The 24334-nt window shown below is 45.7% G+C and overlaps 1 protein-coding gene across 3 annotated transcripts in view; it reads right to left on the bottom strand.

Annotated features, from left to right (window-relative positions):
* LOC126293524 (acetylcholine receptor subunit alpha-like) overlaps nucleotides 1-16992 on the bottom strand; it is a 597900-nt gene extending 580908 nt beyond the window's left edge. For all 3 annotated transcript variants that reach the window (XM_049986782.1, XM_049986784.1, XM_049986783.1), the window contains exon 1: nucleotides 16742-16992. In XM_049986782.1, the coding sequence (XP_049842739.1) occupies nucleotides 16742-16975 (234 nt within the window). In that variant the 5' untranslated portion in view covers nucleotides 16976-16992. The remainder of the gene's footprint in view (nucleotides 1-16741) is intronic.
* Nucleotides 16993-24334: the final 7342 nt, after the last annotated feature.

Below are 24334 nucleotides of genomic sequence, written 5' to 3' on the forward strand. Positions count from 1 at the left end.
TGTATATTCGTCGAAAATATGAACGAGAGGTTTGTATTTTGTTAAGATTTATTTTGTCGTTTCGTGTTTGTTCTTATTTGTAAGTAAATGCAGAAAATCAGTTCAGTAATCCTGTCTTTATAATTCGCGTTACTACGGAGCCACAGAAGAGTAAATTCCATCTACTTTTCGTTGTACTCTTCGCGCAATCTGCTAACGCAACGGCAAATTTGAATGCGTGTGAAAATTTAATTTTAACAGTGACAAGTAATAGCACTAAGTTGCACGTCTATTCGCCCAGACACATCCCTGTCATCTACGGTCAGTGGTGCAACCAAATTGCCTCGGCACTGGTTTTGGATAGCGTCATATCACCTTATGTGGTATACTTCAACCACAGGCCCGAAAACCTATGATCATACCCTTTCATATGTTAGATAAGCTGACAAGTGCGAGAATTATCACACAATCAACTTAACAGCTCATGCATCGAAGCTGCTTACAAGAATAATGTACAGAAGAATGGAAAATAAAATTGAGAATGCGCTAGGTGACGATCAGTTTGGCTTTAGGAAAAGTAAAGGCACGAGAGAGGCAATTCTGACGTTACGGCTAGTAATGGAAGCAAGGCTAAAGAAATATCAAGACACGTTCATGGGATTTGTCGACCTGGAAAAAGTGTTCGACAAAATAAAATGGTGCAAGCTGTTCGAGATACTGAAAAAAGTAGGGGTAACCTATAGGGAGAGACGGGTCATATATAACATGTACAACAACCAAGAGGGAATAATAAGAGTGGACGATCAAGAACGAAGTGCTCGTATTAAGAAGGGTGTAAGACAAGGCTGTAGCCTTTCCCCCCTACTCTTCAATCTGTACATCGAGGAAGCAATGATGGAAGTAAAAGAAAGGTTCAGGAGTGGAATTAAAATACAAGGTGAAAGGATATCAATGATACGATTCGTTGATGACATTGCTATCGTGAGTGAAAGTGAAGAAGAATTAAATGATCTGCTGAACGGAATGAACATTCTAATGAGTACACAGTATGGTTTAACAGTAAATCGGAGAAAGACGAAGGTAATGAGAAGTAGCAGAAATGAGAACAGCGAGAAACTTAACATCAGGATTGATGGTCACGAAGTCAATGAAGTTAAGGAATTCTGCTACTTAGGCAGTAAAATAAACAATTACGGACGGAGCAAGGACGACATAAAAAGCAGACTCGCTATGGCAAAAAAGGCATTTCTGGCCAAGAGAAGTCTACTAATATCAAATACCGGCCTTAATTTGAGGAACAAATTTCTGAGGATGTACGTCTGGAGTACAGCATTGTATGGTAGTGAAACATGGACTGTGGGAAAACCGGAACAAAAGAGAATCGAAGCATTTGAGATGTGGTGCTATAGACGAATGTTGAAAATTTAGTGCACTGATAAGGTAAGGAATGAGGAGATTCTACGCGGAATCGGAGAGGAAAGGAATATGTGGAAAACACTGATAAGGAGAAGGGACAGGATGATAGGACATCTGATAAGGCATGAGGGAATGACTTCCATGGTACTAGCAAATAATTGAGGACGTAGGTTGCAAATGCTACTCTGAGATGAATAGGTTAGCACAGGAAAGGAATTCGTGGCGGGCCGCATCAAACCAATCAGTAAACTGATGACAAAAAAAAGTTAGATAAATCGCTTTCCACATTACGACTGTGACTGCACAGTTTCACGTGTCCCCCGACACAGTTTATACACCCTCCACCTCTAGTTTTGTACCTGCCGTCTGTATGCAGCTACTGCACGCTGACTGCAGACATACGTATTAAAGTGACTGCACTGTGAATATGACTCCTATTCAGTCGGTCATATAGCGACACCTGCACGACTGGCCATTAAAATTGCTACGTCAAGAAGAAATGCAGATAATTAACAGGTATTCATTGAACAAATATATTTTACTAGAACTGAAATGTCATTACATTTTCACGCAATTTGGGTGCATGGATCCTGAGAATTCAGTACCTCTGACCGCAATAACGGCCTTGATACGCCTGGGCATTGAGTCACAGAGCTTGGATGGCGTGTACAGGCACAGCTGCCCATTCAGCTTCAACACGACACCACAGTTCATCAAGAGTAGTGACTGGAGTATTGTGACGAGTCAGTTGCTCGGCCACCGTTGACCAGACGTTTTCAATTGGTGAGGGATGCGGAGAATGTGCTGGCCAGGCCTGTACAGGATCTGCAACATGCGGTATTGCATTATCCTGCTGAAATGTACGGTTTCGCAGGGATTGAATGAAGGGTAGAGCAACGGGTTGTAAAACATCTGAAATGTAACGTCCAATGCGTCAATGCGTACAAGAAGTGACTTCGCGATAATACAAAACGAGCTACTCTTCTTTGTACTTTTTCGATGTCATCCGTCAGTCCCACCTGATGCGGATCCCACACCGCACAGCAATACTCCAGAATAGGGCGGACAAGCATGGTGTAAGCAGTCTCTTAGTAGACCTGTTGCATCTTCTAAGTGTTCTGCCAATGAATCGCAGCCTTTGGTTTACTCTACCCACAATATTATCTAAGTGATCGTTCCAATTTAGGTTATTTGTAATTGTAATCCCCAAGTATTTAGCTGAATTTACAGCCCTCAGATCTGTGTGATTTATCGCGTAATCGTAATTTAGCTGATTGCTTTTAGTACTCATGCGAATAACTTCACACTTTTCCTTATTCAGGGCCAATTTCCACTTTTCGCACCATGTTGTTGTTGTCTTCGGTCCTGAGACTGGTTTGATGCATCTCTCCATGCTACTATATCCTGTGCAAGCTTCATCTGCCAGTACCTACTGCAAACTACATCCTTCTGAATCTGCTTAGTGTATTCATCTTTTGGTTTCCCTCCAATACTAAATTGGTGTTCCCTTGATGCCTCAGAACATGTCCTACCAACGGATCCCTTCTTCTGGTCAAGTTGTGCCACAAACTTCTCTTCTCCCCAATCCTATTCAATACTTCCTTATTAGTTATATGATCTACCCATCTAATCTTTATACCATACAGGTATCTTATCTAAATCGTTTTGCAAGTCGTTTTGATCATCTGATGACTTTACAATAAGGTAAATGACAGCACCATCTGCAACCAATCTAAGACGGATACTCAGGATGTTTCCTATGTCGTTAATATAGATCACGAACAATAGAGGGCCTATAACACTTCCTTGGGGAACGCCGGATATTACTTCTGTTTCACTCGACGACTTTCCGTCTATTACTACGAACTCTGACCTTTCTGACAAGAAATCACGAATCCAGGGGCCCAACTGAGGCGATAATCCGTAGGCACGCAGTGTGTATATATTACCAAATGATTGAATTTAGACAGAATATCGGAATTCTTCGTATTTGTAGAAAAGCATAAATTTCACTTTAGCATCAAGAGACCAGTGATTCCAGAAGGAGAAGCCAACTTTAATTTTATCACTGGAGGACTATAAAGTAAACAACAGGAAATTCTATATCTATACCGATTCTGCGAGAATCACCGAACGGTGCGTGGCGGAGGGTATCCTGTACCACTACTACTACTCCTTTTATTTCCTGTTCGACTCGTAAAGAGGGCGAGGAAAATGCGACTGTCTATATGCCTCTGTATGAACCGTAATTTGTCGTATCTTATCTCCGTGGTCCTTACGCGCAATACTGTTGGCTTCAGTGGAATAGCTCGACAGTCCCTTTCAAACGCAGATTCTCCAAATTTTTTCAATTGTGTCTCTCGTGAAGAACTTCTCCTTCCTTTCAGGTATTGCCGTTTGCATTCCCAAAGCATCTCCCTAACACCTACGTGTTGTTCGAACCTACCAGTAATAAATCTAGCAGCCCGCTTGTGAATAGCTTCGATTTCTTCCTTCAATCCGACCTGGTACGGATCCCAAACACTCGAGCAGTACTCAAGAACAGGTCGCATCAGCGTCTTATATGGTGTCCCCTTTACAGGTGAAACCACTCTTTCCTAAAATTCTCCCAATAAACTGAAGTCGTCAATTCGCCTACCCTACCACAGTTTTCACATGCTCGTTCCACCTCATACCGTTTTGCAACGTTACGCCCACATATTTATACGATTTGTCTGTGTCAAAGAGGACACTAGTAATGCTGTATTTTTTCTTAATCATCCTTATTAACTTACGTTTTTCCTCATTTCGGGCTACCTACAATTCATCGAACCAGCTGGAAAATTTTGTCTTAAGTCGTCTTGTTTCTTCCTACTGTGACTCAACTTCGATACTATATCAGCATCATCAGCAAACAACCGCAGATCGTTGCCCTCCCTGTCAGCCCAATCATTTATATATACATATAACAACAGCGGTCCTATCACACTTCCCCAGAGCACTCTTGACGAAACCCTCTGTCTCTGAACACTCGCCGCCGAGGATAAATGCTGGGTTCTGTAATTTAGGAAGTCTTCGGGCCACTCACACATCTGTGAACTTATTCCACACGCTAGTACCTTCGTTAACAGCCAGAAATGGAACACCGAGTCAAATGCTTTCCGGAAATCTTGAAATATGGAATCTGCCTGTTGCCCTTCATCCATATTTCTTAGTATGTCATGTGAGAAGAGGGCAAGCTGAGTTTCGCACCCGCGATGCTTTCTAAAACCATGAAGATTCGTACACACAAACTTCTCGGCTTTAATGAAGTTTATTATTTTCGAACTCATGTGTTCAAGGACTCTGCAGCAATAGAAGTTAGGGATATTGGTCTGTAATTTTGTGGGTCCGTTCTTTTACCAGTCTTATTATTATTATCGGTTTCACAAAAAGAAAAGTCCTTTTCATTTATTTTTCAGTTAAATAGATTTTTGATATGAATGAATAATTAAAAAATTCTAGTTATTGTAAAAAAATTGTTATATCTAAAATTCTTACGCAAGTGAAATTTTTCCATCATCTAGAAGAATTATTATGGTTTAAAAAACAAGATAAGAGGAGGAAGTCTTGTCAGCTAATTAAGTGAACAAAAAGCCAAAAGATAATAAAAAGATATCAAAAAGAAAAAAGGAAAGAACCGATGAGAAACTCCAAGTCGCTGGTGAAAGAAAAAGACGTGATCAAGTGTGCACGTTTTTCATATTAACTGAAACCCATCTGAACACGTGGCAAATGAAAGTTTGCGCGGCGGTCGGTGTGGCCGAGCGCTTCAGCGCTTCAGTCTCGAACTGCGCGACCGCTACGGTCGCACCTTCGAATCCTGCCTCGGGCGTGGATGTGTGTGATGTCCTTAGGTTAGTTAGTTTTAAGTATTTCTAAGTTCTAGAGGAGTGATGACCTCAGCAGTTAAGTCCCATAGTGATCAGAGGCAAAGTTTGCGTCAGACCGGAATTCGAACCCAGATAAGACGCTTAGCTCAAGTGTTTGTCTCAAGTAGTAGGCAGTATGCTACAAGCATGTTAAATTACAGTGTTAAGTTGGTACATAATACAAGTGATTAATACTGTTTCTCGTTTCTCGCCAAACGTCACGACCAAAGATTCTGCTTATGTTGAAAGTATCTTTCTTCTTGATGTCTGGTTTCGTACACACTTCTGTCGGTTTGGAGCAAAAACAAATGTTAGTAGAACAGAAATGAGGTTTGTTTATTTTTCAACGTTAAATGTGTTGCTTTTTATTGCCACTCACGACTTATTTTAGGAAATAATGACGTCTGCCCGTATCTTATGCATTCTAGTGAAGCCGTCTTTCATAAGTGAAAGAATTTTGCGAGTCGTACTATGAAGGAAACCTTTTAAACTGAAATCGTGTCGAATGTTGAGTGTACTTAGGATACTCTTAATTTATTCATCTCGCACAAAAATCAGGTACATATATTACATAATTCATGGAATATTTTGTGTTCTTATATACAAAATACAATTTTGCCTGTTCGCTTTTATACTTTCAGAACATGAACACTTAAGATCCTTTTTCTTTATTGTAAAACATACATGAAGATTCCCGCGTATATGACAGGCGTAGAAATGTTGGCTACTTCGTACAGCGCCTGGTAATGAGAAGAAAGAGGACGCGTCACATTTTTCTGGTAAAATGCTTTTGGGTAAACTGTGATGGTCGAAGATAATAGTTAATTCCGCATTCCTGGAACGTAGCAACTTGAAGTGCGGAGTCAGTGAAACCTTTTTTCTCCTTTTTGTCATGTAGGTTATTAGGCCGAATCGATTCTACCATCCAAAAATCCTCCTCAACGAGGGCGTTTAATAAATACAAGGATATAGAACTTAGTAAATAAATCTGTCCGCACTCTGAAGTAAGCCAGCTGACACAATAAGGCTAAGGTTAGTCAGTTCCACAGTAGGAGGACGCTCTCACGTACAAGCAAGCCTTGTTTCAAGATTTTAAACATGGCTGAAACAGCAGCTGTTTAAATTCTTCATGGTAAATGATAACAGCCAAACAGTTCCAGAATAAAAATTTATTAAAATCCTTGATCATGGTTGCGGTATATCTAAATATACCTTCATCAGAAGTGAAATACACCTGAACAGGAAGACACTTTAATTAGCAAAAACTTAGCATAGGAAGTGAGAAAGAAAAAACACTATAGCTTTAGAAACTGTAAAATGACCAGAGTATTACAAGCGCAAAACTTTTAGTCACTTACTAAAATCACATCCTGTAGTTGAGATACATATAACAATTGTGCCAAAGGCGTCGTCAGTAGTTAAAACATCTCCATTTATACAACATAATTATGGACAGATGGTGGATGCGAACATGGCGTATCATCAGTACTTAGCCTGTGAACTAGCGCGAAGAGTGTGTGGACAGACAGGTAGACCTATTAAAGCAAGGTATAAAGAACACATGCTAGGTAAGAATGGGGAAAATGTATATAATTACACGTTTGTTGAACATCTTCGGCTCTTACAGCATACGCCACGTAAACTGGATGACGTAGAATTGCTTCACGAAGCGAGTACAGGTTACAAACTCGACTTTCTCGAAGAATTAGAGATTTTCAAACATCTGTCTCAAAAAGATGGTTTTATTCTTAATGAACAGGTGCAGCTTAGAAACAAAAAAAATTTGAATAGTTTCAAACCCCTCCTTACTCTAATGTAATATAGTCTGGCTGACTAGAAGTTAGTTGTCTTGCCTGTTGACGCTGGTGAGATGCGCTTTTTCTGTCTTGTTGGGATTTTACGCAATTTTGATGTTTGCTACTTGTGGCTTTCGATGTGTATGTGTGGTCAAATAACTCTTATGTTTTTATTCACAACGACAGATGGTTTCGTTTTACTTTAACATTTTCGTTGCTTTCGCTAGTATGTATTTTACCTTTTAAGTTAGCCGAGATACTCGCGCATAAAAATAGTGCCCTCTCTCGTTAGATGTGTTCCGTAGCGCAAGCTTCATCTGCTTCACACTAGGACACAGGTAAATTGGTTTCATATTTTCTATTTTGCGTTGATGTTTTTAAATTGTTCAGATATGTTTTATTTATTAAGAAAGAAGGTTTGAATTAGTACAACATTTAATAATTTTGATGTGTGTATGTATGTATCCATAGGTTTTAATGTGCGCGAGTGTCTCGCGCACACCACAAGTGCCCTCTCTCGGTGAAACTACCTGCCCTAGTTCTGCCACACCCTCTTCACGCTAGTTCACAGTCGGGATAATGATGCTATGCTGTGTTCGCATCCACCCTCTGTCCATAATTGTGTTGTATAAACGGAGATGATTTCACTACTGACGACGTTTTATGTATCTCAACTGCAGGATATGATTTTAGGAAGTGACAAAGTTTTTGTGCTTGTAATAGTCTGGTAATTTTACAGTTTCTTAATCAGAGTGGTATCTCCTTTCCTGCCCACCTTCTCCTTTTCCTTGAACACATCTGCACACTATATATTGTCCGCCACCTTGATCCGCCTCACCCCCTGGTTTCTCCCATCCTCTCCGCCCCCAACCAGTTGCCGCGCCTTTACCGTTGTGTCACACCCTCCCTCCATCTCCACACCCTCCATCTCCTTTCTCAACACAACTTCACCGTCTACCACTCCTGGATGATGAGCTTCGCCCGGACATCTACCCTTCCTACCAACTCTAACCCCTTCTTCCTGCCTCCTCCTGTGGGCTCCCTTTCCCCCCCTCTCTCCTTCTGAGCAACTTCCCCCTCCTACTTTCCCTCCATCTCTTATGCCTCCTTCCAGTGTCTCTGCGCTCCCTCCTGCCCTGTCTTCCCTCTCCCTCTGCCGCCCCACGTGTCTCCTGCCTCTTCGTGAACCCACCGATGCCCCATGCTCTCCCCTCCTTTTCCATACTCTCTGACCTTTTGCCTCAGCAGGTCCCACCTGGCAGTTATATTCTTCGTCATGTGTGCTCCAAGTGGGTTTTAAGTATGTTGTTCTGGAGTGTTTTTACTACTGTGGCCGACTTTTAACCTGTGCCTGTGCCTGTGACTTCAGTGTCTTCTGTGTTTTACGGATGGCCATCTGTGTTTTTTAACTTTCCAGTGACTCTTTTTAACTGTTCCCCATGTACGTCTCCATGTCCATGTATATTTTACCTCCATTTTCTCCCCTTACTCTGTTTTATGTTCCCCTTTTTTATCTCCTTAGGTATGTATCATTTTATTCTTGTTTTAGTTGTCGTGTCACTTGGCTGAAGAGCGGCGGATTGTGCCGCTGACAGCCCTCTCCTTCTCATATGGGGCAGGGGAATGAAATCACAATAAAGAAAAAAAAATTATTTCCAGTTCAGACGCTAAGATTTTCCTAATTAAGGTGTATCCCTGTTCAGGTGTATTTTACTTTTGATGAAGGTATATTTAGATATACTGAGACCGTGGTCAAGGATTTTAATAATAAATCTTTAACCTGCAACTGTTTGGTTGTTATCACTTACTGAGAATAAGACTGTTATTGAAGCCAACAATTGCCGGCCACGGTGGTCTCGCTGTTCTAGGCGCTCAGTCTGGAACCGCGGGTCTGCTACGGTCGCAGGTTCGAATCCTGCCTCGGGCATGGATGTGTGTGATGTCCTTACGTTAGTTAGGTTTAATTAGTTCTATATTCTAGGGGACTGATGACCACAGATGTTAGATCTCATAGTGCTCAGAGCCATTTGAACCATTTTTTGAAGCCGACAATTAAGTATATGATCCCGTAAAAGATTTTGCTTAAAAATGGAATTTTCAGTTGTGCCAAGATAAAAGGTTTCTTACCCTTCCAATTTATTGAAATGTTTTGCCAAATTTAAAAGTACAGATGGTAACAATTTTTTGAAACATCTGTATGTAGTTACCAATTTTAATTGGAAATTTGCGCGAAAGAACTCGTGTCCGTTTTCAGAACGGTACATGCCTACACGATGTTAATTTGTAACTTAAAGATTTTTTTTCAGAGCATTCTTTTTGAATCTTAAGTCTTCTTACTGTCCCAACCGTTTCATCCCACAACAGCAGTTGCACACAGCGCCTTCAATTACACTGAGATGGCAGAACATTATGACCACTGCCCAGCGGGACGTTGGATGCCACCTGGTGACGTTGAGGGCACGTGACACGGTAACAAAAGTACACTATTGGCCAATAAAATTGCCACACCACGAAGATGACGTGCTACAGACGCGAAATTTAAACGACAGGAAGAAGATGCTGTGTAATGCAAATGGTTAGCTTTTCAGAGCATTCACACAAGGCTGGCGCCGGTGACGGCACCTACAATGTGCTGACATGAGGAAAGTTTCCAACAGATTTCTCATACACAAAAGGCAGTTGACTGGCGTTGCCTGGTGAAACGTTGTTGTGACGCCTTGTATAAGCAGGAGAAATGCGTACCATCAGGTTTCCGACTTTGATAAAGGTCGGATTGTAGCCTATCGCGATTGCAGTTTATTGTATCGCGACATTGCTGCTCGCGTTGTTCGAGATCCAATGACCGTTAGCAGAATATGGAATCGGTGGGTTCAGGAAGGTAATACGAAACGTCGTGCTGGATCCCAACGGCCTCGTATCACTAGCAGTCGAGAAGACTGGCATCTTATCCGCATGGCTGTAAAAGATCGTGCAGCCACGTCTCGATCCCTGAGTCAACAGATCGGGACGTTTGCAAGACAACAACCATCTCCACTAACAGTTCGACGACATTTGCAGCAGCATGGACTATCAGCTCGGAGACCGTGGCTGCGGTTACCCTTGACGCTGCATCACAGACAGGAGCGCCTGCGATGGTGTATTCGACGAAGAACCTGGATGCACGAATGGCAAAACGTCATTTTTTCGGATGACTACAGGTTCTGTTTACATCATCAAGATGGTCGCATCCGTGTTTGGCGACATCGCGGTGAACGCTCATTGTAAGCGTGTATTCGTCATCGCCATACTCGCTTTTCACCCGGCGTGATGGTATGGGGTGCCATTGGTTACACGTCTCGGTGACCTCTTGTTCGCTTTGACAGCAGATTACTTTGAACAGTGGACATTACATTTCAGATGTGTTACGACCCGTGGCTCTACCCATCATTCGATCCCTTCGAAACCCTACATTTCAGTAGGATAATGCACGGCCACATGTCCTGTACGGCCTTTCTGGATACAGACAATGTTCGACTCTGTCCTGGCCAGCACATTCTCCAGACCTCTCACCAATTGAAAACGTCTGGTCAGTAGTGACCGAGAAACTGGCTCGTCACAATAGGTCAGTCACTACTCTTGATGAACTGTGGAATCGTGTTGAAGCTGCATGGGCAGCTGTACCTGTACACGCCATCCAAGTATTGTTTGACGCAATGACCAGGTGTATCAAGGCCGTTATTACGGCCAGAGGTGGTTGTTCTGTATACTGATTTCTCGGGATCTACACACCCAAACTGGGTGAAAAATGTAATCACATGTCAGTTGTAGTATAGTATATTTGTCCAATGAATATCCGTTTGTCACCTGCATTTCTTCTTGGTGTAGCAATTGCAATGGCCAGTAGTGTATGCACGCGGAGCAGACACGGACGGGGGCCACCCTAGCGAAGATGTGGGCTGCAAATGGAGAAATCCATTGAGACAAGCGACTTTGAAAAAAAAAGGGTCAGACTTATTAGAGCCTGTGAATCAGTATCTGTGAAAAAAGCAGTGCTGGTCTAATGTTCATGTGCTATTGTCATGAGCATCTACGGAAGGAAATAGTTCAGTGAAACTACCAGTAGGCGCTAAATGGTTGGACGTCCAAGACTTTTTACAGAACGTGGTGTTCGGAGGCTTGTCTGCTCTGTAAAGTAGGACAGATGGGGATTCGTGACATCTCTGTCGAAAGAGGACAATGCTGGTGCACGCACAAGTGTTTCGGAGCACACCGCTCTTCGTGCATTGTCGAAAATGGAGCTCTGCAGCAGACCATCTATGTGTTTTCACATGTTGATCCAACGATATCGTCAATTACGACTGCAGTTGTACGGGACCATCGGAATTCGACCGTACCTGAAACGCGTCTGAGGGGACTGATGACCTCAGATGTTAAGTCCCATAGTGCTCAGAGCCATTTGAACCATTTTGAAACGTGTCTGTTTTTCCGGTGAGTCACAAAAAATGGTTCAAATGGCTCTGAGCACTATGGGACTTAACATCTGAAGTCATGAGTCCCCTAGAAGTTAGAACTAATTAAACCTAACTAACCTATCACACACACCCATTCCCGAGGCAGGATTCGAACCTGCGACCGTAGTGGTCGCGCCGCTCCAGACTGTAGCGCCTAGAACCGCTCGGCCACCCCGGCCGGCCGGTGAGTAACATTTTTGCTACATAACGTCAATGTTAGTCTCCATAAACACCGTCAGGGAGGTGAACGGCGACTCGGAAGGTACAGTGAGCCGTACATGCAGATTGGTGGGGGCAGCATTACGCAATGGGTGACATTCCCCTGCAGGCCCGCCGGTGTAGCAGAGGGCGCCAACGCGGACTCGTGCGCCGGCCCCGGATCGAATCCGCCCGGCGGATTAACGACGACGGCTGGTGTGCTGGTCAGCCTGGATGTGGTTTTTAGGCGGTTTTCCAAATCCCACTAGGTGAATACCGGGCTGGTTCCCACGCCCACCTCAGTTACACGACTCGCAGACATTTGACACACATTAACACTATTTCACGATTTACGCTAGACGAAGACCGCTGGGATACATTACTTCTGTCACGGGGGGTGGGGTGGGGGGGGGGAGGTGTGGCGGTAGCAAAAGAAGGGGGACGGTAGCAGAAGAAAGACATTCCCCTGCACTTGAATAGGGTCTGTGGTAGTAAACGAAGACATGCTAACATGCGAGACGCCTGCATTCTTTCAGTGTCTTCCTCGCCGGCGATGTCATTTTTCAGCAGTATAACTGTCTGTGTCTCTGAGCCTGAACCGTGCAGGGATAGAAGAGTATTACTATGAACTCAACTTGAAGTCTTGGCGACCAAATTCGCCTGATGTTAATCCTGGGGAACCCATCTGGGTCGGGATCTGGCACCATCACCACGTACGCAAATCAGGGGTGCGTTACTTACGCGAGTGAGATGAGCTGTGTGTAGACAGCTAATGCCACATACCTCCATAAACCTACCAACAATATGCCGGATCCCTGACACACAGTATCATTCATCTACGTCATTCCATAGACGGACAGACAAGCTATTAAGCAGGTGCTCACTATGTTCTGACTCAGCAGTATAGTTGCTGGATTTAGTCCAATCTCTGTTTTCCTCTGAAGTTTTTACCCTCCACAGGTCCCTTTCGTATCACGATAGGCTATAACCTGATGCGTTAACACATCTCCTATAATCCTCTCTCTCCTTCTTGCCAGTCTTTTCCAGACTTTCCTTTCTTCGCCTAATCTATGGAGAGTCCCCTAATTCCTCTCCGGCTTACATGGCAGACACACTATCCGCCTGAACCACCGAGGGCACAGAGAATAGCGCAACTGCAGGGACTATCTCGCGCACGCCTCCCGCGAGACCCACATTCTCACCTTGTATGTCCACAAACTACATTGCTCGTGGTAGACATTCTTACCAAGTCCCGTAAGAGGTCGGGAAACATGCGTGCATCCGCACAGAAGGTCACGGCCGGTATTGCCAGAACTATATACTTATATGGATGTCCGAAAGAACAGACACCATTGATGATCTGCAGCCATCTAGAATGAAATTAGAATTATATATTAATACCTTTCGGCCATTTTCGAAAGAACAGACACCATATCCGTATAACTATAGAGTTCTGGCAATACCGGCCATGACCTCCTCCTGTGCGGATGCACACATATTCCCCGAACTCTTACGGGCCTTGGAAAGAATGTCTTCCACGAGTAATGAGTGTGTTGGGGTGGGACACGACGAATGTAGTGTGTGGACATACAAGGAGAGATTGTGGGTCTCGCGGGAGGCTTGCGCGGGATAGTCTCTGCGGTCGCACTATCCTCTGTGCCCTCGGTGGCTCAGATAGATACAGCGTCTGCCATGTAAGCAGGAGAGCCCGGGTTCGAGTCCCGTTCGGGGCACACATTTTCGCCTGTCCCCGTTGATGTATATCAGCGCCCGTCAGCAGCTGAAGGTATTAATATAATTCTAATTTCGTTCTAGACGGCTGCAGGTCATTTCCGAAGGAACAGACACTATATGGTGTCCTAATAAGTCCACCCAGTTTAAAACATCCTTCATCAGCACCACATATCAAACGATTCTACCAGTATTCACTTTTCTAGTTTTCCCAAAGCTCACTGATAAAGTGGCATAAAACGAGTTTTCTTAAAATATGAAGTGTAATAAAAAAATTCCATTCTTGCTATAGCTGTACACAACCCACAAAATCAATTTGCTTCCTGACTCGTTGTAAAACATGACGAGAAAATTAATTTGTTGGCCTTTCAGAATCAGCACAAGGAATATAACTTTGCAGACGCAATATGCTGCGTTTGGAGAACACTGTTTACCCAAGTATGCAACATTTTCCGATCAGCTATGATGTAGCTGTTTTCTTTTTCTTCGGTTTCTAGAGAAAGTGACGTACAGGAATCGAAGTTAGTTCGGTTCAACGCGTGATATTCATATTCAACATATGAAATAGTCTGGGTTGTGGACCTTCGTGACAGATCCAAACTTCGTGGAGGAATGGGATTCGAACCAGAATTATTCCTACTTGCGAGCCGTCGCATTCCCGGCTGAACCACGCAGTCGAAAGTTACGACCCTGATATAAAGCTTTAACTTTCTAGAAACTACAGGAATATTCCTGCATATCTCGCTGGAATAGCACTCCCAGCGGATGTACTGCAGAAATTTCTGAGTCAAAGGGCACTGACTAGATTATAGTGTAACAGTGCTGTCGCCGTCCTTCCATCCCCGCTCCACAACTTTCTTAAAAATATTGGTTCTTTTGACACTGATCTGTAGCGTACTCAGATATCTAAGCGAGTTTGGAAAGTGAAATTTTGGTTGACTTGACGGAGCCAATGAATGTTAATACTAAATCAACGTTATGGTCACCGACCGACATGTAGCGTAGCTCATCGTCTACGTTCGCACTTCGTGTAACTCAGTTTTAGTTATAAATAGAACTCTAAAGTAAATTCAGCTATATAAATAACAGGAAAAGCTACAACGAGTGTTTGGTTTACATTATAAACACTAATTTCCTAAGTATAAAATATGCATGGAAATGCGGTAGGGGGTGGTGTACGTAACTCTTCCGCAGTGACAATCACACAGTGACCGTCTTGTAAAAAAAAAAAAGTTTTTTTCATACCAGGTGTGTCAACAACAAATTTATTAACAGAAAATTCCATTTTCCATTTCTGCTCTATTACGATTACAGTCTTTAGATTCACAGGATCAGCTGATCTCGGCGATGTGCCACTTTCAAAAACTAAGTCGCAACTTGTACGTCTGTTATTTAAATATATAATTAAGAAATACTACTGTCGTGTTGGTGTACGAATGTAGGCGTAAGAAGTGACAGTATACCAATAGAACATTCCTCTCCACGGGTAGATTTGACAATTTCAATTGACGAGCTACAATATAATGTACTCCGATCACAGGACGATGACTTGGTAATGAATCGAAGTCGGCAACGACGGACGCGATTTGTGTGACCCAAACCTGAAATACATAATAAACAAATTCTTACGTAAACACTGTTCCACAGATAAACACTGCGGGAGTCTTAGAGCAGAGCGCACTCCATTGTAGAGTGAAAAGTGTTTTCCGTAGTCTGGGCTGCAGTGTATTTAGAGTATATATTTTCCATTAGCATGCATCCAGAACACGGATGTGTGCGTTTTTAGGATTTGTTACCTTATCTGTACAGGGCGCATAAGGAAAGAGAAAATTCGATGAAGGAAGCAGGAAACAAGCGCTGTCAGATACATAATGGTATGTTGGTGTTGTAGTTTGATGCAACACTTCATGCTACTCTGTCACTTGCAAACATTTTTGAACCTTTTGCAACCGATATCCACTGGAATGTGCTTACTGTGTTCATCCCTTTGTGTCCCTCTACGATCGTTATCCTACGCCTTGCTCCATATCGAAACTAACGATTCCTCCATGCCTCAGGCCATCTCTTATCTCTTCTCATAAATTTCTTTTCTTCCCGGATTCGATTCAGCACCCCCCCCCCCCCCTCCCGTTAGTTACTCGATCTACCCATCTAATCTTAAGCATCATTATGCAGCACCACATTTCAAAAGATTCTTTTCTTCTCTTGTATGTACATTTTTCCGTCCGCGGTATGGATTGGTGTGGTGTAACGTAAATAATTACTGGTGGCTCGTAACACTCACGTAACTCTGTTTACTGACTGACTTATTATCAAAAAACAGATGAAAGATTGCTAAGCATCACCAGTAATTACTAATGCTATATATTAAAACTAAAATCATATCTCCTCATGGTAAATACCCTTTACGCTCAAAAATGATGATAAATAATGCACCAATTGAGCAGGTTTCCACTCAAAAAATTTTTAGGGTGCGACGTAAGCTACTACATGGCAAGGACATATAAAATAAAATCAACAAATATCAGTGAATATACACAATGACAAACAAAACAGTCCACAATAAAATACGGAAGGAAGCAAAACTACGATTTTATAAAACCATCGCTTGACTTGTATCGCTACATGGAAATGAGATATGAATAAAAAAAATAAAAAAGAAACCGTGATAAAACAAACTGTAAGCAGCAGAAATGAAAATATTTTAAATGAACTAGATACTTATGATATTGATGAAAAGACTGAACTAAAAAACATAGAAACAGAGAGAACTCCACGTCTGGCCATTGTGTGCCAGCCAAGAGGCAGAACAGACATAGGAAGACCCAGATTGAGGTGGCGGTGAAAAGGGGCGACGGAACAGGCACAAGTGCTTAAACCATGAAGAGCAAAAGCAGAAAATACCTTGCACAATACATATAAGAGAGTCACATTTTTGACAATGTACGTTCGTTACCTCCTAATTTTTTATTATGACTGACGGCACAACAATTTTAAGAACCTGATGATGGGGTCTTCATGTATAGCAGAAACATTTTATTTTATAAATTAAATAAATAGCACAGTTGGACAACTTGTATGTTGCAACGTCCGTACGGATGTAGTGGATTTTATAGTACGGTGAAAAGATTTACAGTGGAAGGCGATCGTGATGTCCTAAATATTCTCTGCGACTGTGAATCCCAGGCGCGAAAAGGAACGAATGGCCGAGATAAGGGAGTGTGGCGGATGGAGGACTCACCACGTCGATGAGCTGCGACAGCTTGAGCTTGATGCAGACGCGCAGCACGTCGGACGTGTTGACGACGGGCCGCACGAGCTTGTTGTAGGAGCTGAGCAGGTCGTCGTAGAGGCGCTTGGCGTCCGGATTGCCGGCGACGGCGCCGTGCACGACGAGCGCGGACAGCAGCCAGGCGCGCAGCGTCTCGCCGGCCGTCGGCGCCAGGCGCCGCGCCCACAGCGCCGCCGCGTGCATCGCGCCCGGCGGTCGCAGGCGCACTGGCCGCGGCGAGACAGCTGCCGCGCGGCGCGGCGCGGGCAACGCTCGCGTGCCGAGCCGAGCCGGAAACCGCCGAAGTACGGCGACGGCTGCCGACGGGGAACGGCGGTGGGCGAGTCCAGTCGAGGGCGCCGACTGGCCGAGCTTGGGATGGGAAAAAGGGATCGGCTACGGCCGATACCGGTATTTTACTGGGCGATCAAAAAATAAACCACGGAATAATGTAGATAGAGAGGTAAAAATTGACACACATGCTTGGAATGACATGGGGCTTTATTAGGGAAAAAAGAGTTCACAAAATGTCCGACAGATGGCGCTGAACAGCAAAACGTCAGTGACTGCACATGACAATCGTGTATAAAAGGAGCTGTAATGAGAGAGAGAGAATTAGTCTCTTCTTCCCTGGCCTTACCGTCACCTGCGCCACTATCTATGTCCGCCCTAACGTCACTATTCCCTTCGACTTCCTCTCCCACATTGACCATACCTTCTCCTCCTACGTGATCGCCGCCGACCTCAACATCCATACTTGTTCCACCGCCCAGTTACGGCAGTGGCATCGGTTCCTCTCCTCCCTTCAAGGGGACCTCATCCCCATCCCCCAGCACACTCGTCCCGAATCCAACTCCACTCCCGATGTTATCCTTTCCTCCCCTAACCTCCTTGGCTGCATAACGGTGGATGTCCTGGAACCTATTGGTAGCGACCATCTCCCTGTCCTCCTCACCAACGGTCGTCGCCCCCGCCCAACCTTCATAATGACCCTCCCCCAAAGTATATCCATGACTATTCCTGTGCCAACTGGTATGCCTACCGGGATACCCTCTCCACCCAGGTCGATAGCCACCCCTTCACCTACCGCCACCCTGACGATGTAACCCATGCCGCCTCCTTTCTCCAGCAGATCTTGTCTGAGGACGTGGAGGCCCACGTCCCTACTGTCGCCATCCACCACCACCATCCTACCTTACCCCCACAGGCCGTCCTCCTCCTTCGTGAATCTCGTCGTCTCTACCGTGCCTTCCACCACACGCGTGACCCGGACACACTACGACGCCACCGGCAACTCCAGCGACACATTCGTAATTTGCTCGTGGCCAAGAAACGCCGGGACTGGCGACAGACATGCACCCATTTGAATGCCACCCTACCTATCAACTCGTCCAAGTTCTGGTCAGCCTTCCGTCGCCTTACTGGAACTAAACCTTCCCCTTACTATCCTCTCCTCCATGATGATCACCCATTCCCTGACACCCTTAGTAAGGCCAATCACTTTGCCTCCTACTTCTCCAATGTCTTTTCCATCCCCGACGATCCCCAGTTCAATTACTCCCTCTTCCCAGATTTCCGCGATCGAACTGACACCTCTGTCCCTCCCCTAGCGCCTGGTTTCCAGTACTTGGACAACATTGCACACACAGAACTCAATGCCCCTATCACTCCACGGGATCTCATTGCTACACTCCGCACCAAACGCAACACCGCTCCTGGTCACGATCGTGTCACCTACCATCACCTTCGTGAAACTCCTGTCTCTTTCCTCTCCACCCTGGCAGGCTCTACAATGTAGTCTTGTCCATCGGTTACTACCCCGACCTGTGGAAAACCTCACGTATCCTGATGTTCCTTAAACCTGGTAAACCACCATCCGCCATCTCCTCCTACCGTCCAATCAGCCTTACTTCGGTCTTCAGCAAGGTCCTGGAATCTATCCTCACCTGCCGCATCCACCAGCATCTCCGCCAGCACCGCCTCCTTCCCATCACCCAGAGTGGCTTTCGACCATCCTTCTCTTCCGATGACCTTCTCCTTCACCTCACTCATCTCCTTTCTGAACAGCTTAATTCCCGTCGCTCTGCAATCTTCCTCTCCCTGGACTTCGAACGTGCTTATGACCGCATATGGCATTCCGGTCTCCTCTTCAAGCTCCAAACCTTCGCCCTTCCGATTAATTACGTCCATCTGATCGGCTCCTTTCCCTCCCGCCGTCCTTCCTACGTCACCATCCATAACACAGATTCCTACACCTTTTTTCCCTCCGCCTGTGTGCCCCAAGGCTCCGTCCTCTCCCCCATTCTGTACGGTGGACATGCCGCCGCTGTCACCCCCCGTCCACCTTCTCCAGTTTGCCGATGACACCGCCTTCCTTGTCCTTGCCCCCACCCTGCAGCGCTCCCAACACCTTCTCCAATCCCATCTTGACCGGTTCACAGCTTGGTGCAACCAGTGGTTGCGCAAGGTCAATCCCTCCAAAACACAGGCGATCATTGTAGGCAAAACCACCCCTTCCTTCCGCCTCCTTGATTTCTATCTCACCGTCTATGGGCGTCCTATCGCCCTCACCCCCACCCTCAAGTACCTTGGCGTCACCCTCGACCGTCGACTCTCCTGGGCCCCACATCTCCGGACAATCCAAGCCAAGGCACACTCCCGTCTCCATCTCCTCAAGCTCCTTTCCGATCGTACGTGGGGTCTAGACCCCTCCACCATACTCCACACCTATAAATCCCTCATCCGCCCTATCCTTTGTTACGCCCATCTGGCCTGGATCTCTGCCCCCGCTACCGTTTACAAACCACTCCAAATCCTTGAACGCCATGCTCTCCGCCTCGCCTATCGCATCCGTCTACCCTCCCCCACGCGGATCCTGTATGATCTCATTCCATTCTCCCACCTCCTCCTTTTCCTTAAGAGGCTACGGATCCAGTACACATCACGCAAACTCGATCCTCCTCACCCGCTTGTCTCGCCCGTCCTCTCCCGCCCCCGCCCGCTGCCGCGCCTGTATTCCCACATCCCACTCGGTCTCCATCTCTCTACCCTCCTTACCCTCTCCCAAGGTGGCTTCCGCCAACTCCCCCTCCCGGATGATGTCCTCCTTCCCTCCATATACCCCTCCTACCAACTTTGATCCTCCGTCCCTCTTCCTGTCTCTGTTCCGTTGGACATCCTCCCTCCCTCATCCCTTTCTCCCCACTCCTCCCCCGGGCTTCCCCTCCCCTGTACTTCTACTCCTCCTCCTATGTCCTCAGCCATTGGCGTCTTTGTTCTCCCCTCTCCACCCCCCCCCCCCCGCCCTTCTTCCCCTCTTGGCAGGTCTCCAGACTCGCACACGCTACGTGGACTTTCGCGCGTCGGAGATCATCGCCATCAGTGTCTCATGTGTGCCATCGTGTTTAGTGTTCAGTGTTCACCGTCGCAGTCCATCGTTCACCTGTGCCATCGCCATCTTCCGTGTTTGTTCGCCCTGTCACCAGTTTTAAGTGTGGACTACCATCAAGTGTGAACGGCTCCGTGTTTGCCTTTCTGTGTCAACTGTTTTCTTGCTCACCGTTCTGTAACCTATGTGTAATCTTTCTGTTTTTTCTCATCTTGTATCCTCTGGCTAAAGAGCAGCATGAAACGCTGCTGACAGCCTGCCTGTTGTACAGGTTTTAAAATTACAATAAAGAAAAAAGGAGAGAGAATCTCATTATAGGCAAAACCGCCCATTCCTTCCGCCTCCTTAATTTATATCTGACCGTCTATGGCCGTCCTATCGCCCTCACTCCCACCCTCAAGTACCTTGGCGTCACCCTCGACCGTCGCCTCTCCTGGACCCCAATCTCCGAACAATCCAAGCCAAGGCACACTCCTGACTCCGCCTCCTCAAGCTCCTTTCGGGCCGTCCATGGGGTCTGGACCCCTCCAGCATCCTCCACACCTATAAATCCCTCATCTGCCCTATCCTCTGCTATGCCCATCTGGATCTTTGGATCTCCGCCCCCTCTACCTTTTATAAATCCCTTCAAATCCTTGAACGCCATGCTATCTGCCTCGCCTATCGCATCCATCTCACTTCCCCCCATGCGGATCCTGTATGATCTCATTCCGATCCCCCACCTCCTTTTCCTTGAAAGGATACGGATCCTGTACACCTCCCACAAACTGGATCCTCCTCACCCCCTTGTCTCGGCCATCCTCTCCCGCCCCTGCCTGCTGCTGCGCCTGTATTCCCACATCCCACCCGGTCTCCATGTCTCCACCCTCCTTACCCTCTACCAAGGTGGCTTCCGCCAGCTCTCCCTCCCTGATCATGTCCTTCTCCCCTCAATATACCCCTCCTACCGACTTTGATCCTCCCTTCCTCTTCCTGTGTTTGTTCTTTTGGGCACCCTCCCTCCCTCATCCATTTCTCCCCACTCCTCCCTCGGGCTTCCTCTCCCCTGTCCCTCTACTCCTCCTCCCATCTCCTCCGCCATTGGCATCTTTGTTCTCCCCTCTCACCCCCCCCCCTCACCTTCTTCCCTCTTGGCAGGTCCCCGGACTCGCACATGCTACGTGGACTTTCGCGCGCCGGAGGTCATCGCCATCAGTGTGTCATGTGTGCCGTCGTGTTTAGTATTCAGTGTTCACCATCGCACTCCATCGTTCACCTGTGCCACCACCATCTTCAGTGTTTGTGCGTCGTGTCAACAGTGATGGGGAGGGCATTTGCGGTGTGGGCGTTTCAAAAGGTGGCGGAAGATGACGATTGTTTGAGTAACGTGTTGTGGGCCGACAAAGCACATTTCACGCTGTCAACACCCACACCTGCAGAATTTGGGCTACCGAAAATCCTGGAACTGTCGTGGAAACTCCATTGCACGACGAGAAAGTCGCGGTATGGGTTAGATTTACCATATCTACCGTTACTGGGCACTTTTTCTTCGAGGACATGTGTGATTCTGGTGTTGTAACTGCTACCGTGACGGGTGAGAGGTATGTTACAGAATTGCATCATCCCCAGCCTGGCTGATAAAGACCTGCTGGAACATACGATGTTTATGCAGGATGGCGCTCCACCCCATATTGCTAGATGCGTGAAAGATCTATTGCGAGCGTCGTTTGGTGATGATCGTGTGCTCAGCCGCTACTTTCGTCATGCTTGGCCTCCCAGGTCCACAGACCTCAGTCCGTGCGATTATTGGCTTTGGTGTTACCTGAAGTCGCAAGTGTATTGTGATGGACTGACATCGCTAGGGATGCTGAAAGACAATATCCGACGCCAATGCCTCGCCTTAACTCCGGACATGCTTTACAGTGCTGTTCACAACTTTATTCCTCGACTACAGCTATTGTTGAGGAAAGATGGTGGACATATTGATCATTTGTTGTAAAGAACATCATCTTTTGCTTTGTCTTATTTTGTTATGCTAATTATTGCTTCCAGAATGAGATTTTCACTCTGCAGCGGAGTGTGCGCTGATATGAAACTTCCTGGCAGATTAAAACTGTGTGCCCGACCGAGACTCGAACTCGGGACCTTTGCTTTTCGCGGGCAAGTGCTCTACCATCTGAGCTACCGAAGCACGACTCACGCCCGGTACTCACAGCTTTACTTCTGCCAGTATCCGTCTCCTACCTTCCAAACTTTACAGAAGCTCTCCTGCGAAACTTGCAGAACTAGCACTTCTGAAAGAAAGGATATTCCGGAGACATGGCTTAGCCACAGCCTGGGGGATATTTCCAGAATGAGATTTTCACTCTGTGGCGGAGTGTGCGCTGATATGAAACTTCCTGGCAGATTAAAACTGTGTGCCCGACCGAGAGTCGAACTCGGGACCTTTGCCTTTCGCGGGCAAGTGCTCTACCATCTGAGCTACCGAAGCACGACTCACGCCCGGTACTCACAGCTTATCTGCCAGGAAGTTTCATATCAGCGCACACTCCGCTGCAGAGTGAAAATCTCATTCTGGAAACATCCCCCAGGCTGTGGCTAAGCCATGTCTCCGCAATATCCTTTCTTTCAGAAGTGCTAGTTCTGCAAGTTTCGCAGGAGAGTTTCTGTAAAGTTTGGAAGGTAGGAGACGGATACTGGCAAAAGTAAAGCTTCGTTGTTGTTGTGGTCTTCACTCCAGAGACTGGTTTGATGCAGCTCTCCATGTTAATCTATCCTGTGCAAGCTTCTTCATCTCCCAATACCTACTGCAACCTACATCCTTCTGAATCTGTTCAGTGTATTCACCTCTTGGTCTTCCTCTACGATTTGTACCCTCCACGCAGCCCTCCAATACTAAATTGGTGATCCGTTAATACCTCAGAATATGCCCTACCAACCGATCCCTTCTTTTAGTCAGGTTGTGCCACAAATTTCTCTTCTCTCCAATTATATTCAATACTTCCTCATTAGTTATGTGATCTACCCATCTAATCTTCAGCATTCTTCAGTAGCTCCACATTTCGAAAGCTTCTACTCTCTTCTTCTCTAAACTATTTATCGTCCATGTTTCACTCCCATACATGGCTACTCTCCATACAAATACTTTCAGAAACGACTTCCTCACACTTAAACCTATATTCGATGTTACCAAATTCCTATTCCTCAGAAACGCTTTCCTTGCTATTGCGAGTCTACATTTTATATCCTCTCTGCTTCGTCCATCATCAGTTATTTTGCTCCACAAATAGCAGAACTCCTTTACTACTGTAAGTGTCTCATTTCATAATCTATTTCCAGCATCACCCGATTTAATTCGACTATATTCCATTATCGTCGTTTTGCTTTTGTTGATGTTCATCTTATATCCTACTTTCAAGACATGGTCCATTCCGTTCTGCTGCTCTTCCAGGTCCTTCGCTGTCTCTGACAGATTTACAATGTCATCGGCGACCCTCAAAGTTTTTATTTCTTCTCCATGGATTTTATTCGTAATTTTTTTTTAAATATTGGATTATCATAAAAATGGAAGTCAACAACCTTGACGTAATGGTAACACCAGTTCCCGTCAGACCACCGATGTTAACCACAGAGTGGTTACATAGTATGAAGTGCTGTGCCAACCAAAAATGACATTGTGTTATACAGGGTGTCAATAAGTAACTATGCAGTTCATAATTTGCCATATTAAAGTCGTGGAAGCTACAAGAGATCCCCTTGACACAGTCGCACACGTTTCTGCATGTTCTTGAAGACTCCGTACAGAACATCTTGAGTGACGTTCCAAATGTGACGTGTCAGTGGAGTTCTTGTGTGGTGAGCATTTTTCCTTCATAGTCCCTTCCCTTCTACGTACGCCATAGAGAGTGTGTAATATACTGATTATTCCTTGTTGCAGTAGTGTTATCTTGAAGCTGTGAGAAAGGAGGGCAGGCGCTCCCAGGCGTGTAAGCAGAGACGATGCTGAGGACAGACAGAACTAGGAGATATATTGTTACATGAAGTAAACAGTAAGGGGGGAGCCTTGCGAAAATGCAGACACCCCCCAGACGCGGTCCCAGGGCGATAGTTACTCTTCAAGGAATTAACATGTAACTTCTTATGTCTTCTAGACGCTGCGGTAGGTTGCCACCATAGAACTCTGTAACCAACAGGCA

Source organism: Schistocerca gregaria, chromosome 10 (genome assembly GCF_023897955.1).
Source record: "Schistocerca gregaria isolate iqSchGreg1 chromosome 10, iqSchGreg1.2, whole genome shotgun sequence".
In the NCBI taxonomy this organism is placed as follows: domain Eukaryota; kingdom Metazoa; phylum Arthropoda; class Insecta; order Orthoptera; family Acrididae; genus Schistocerca; species Schistocerca gregaria.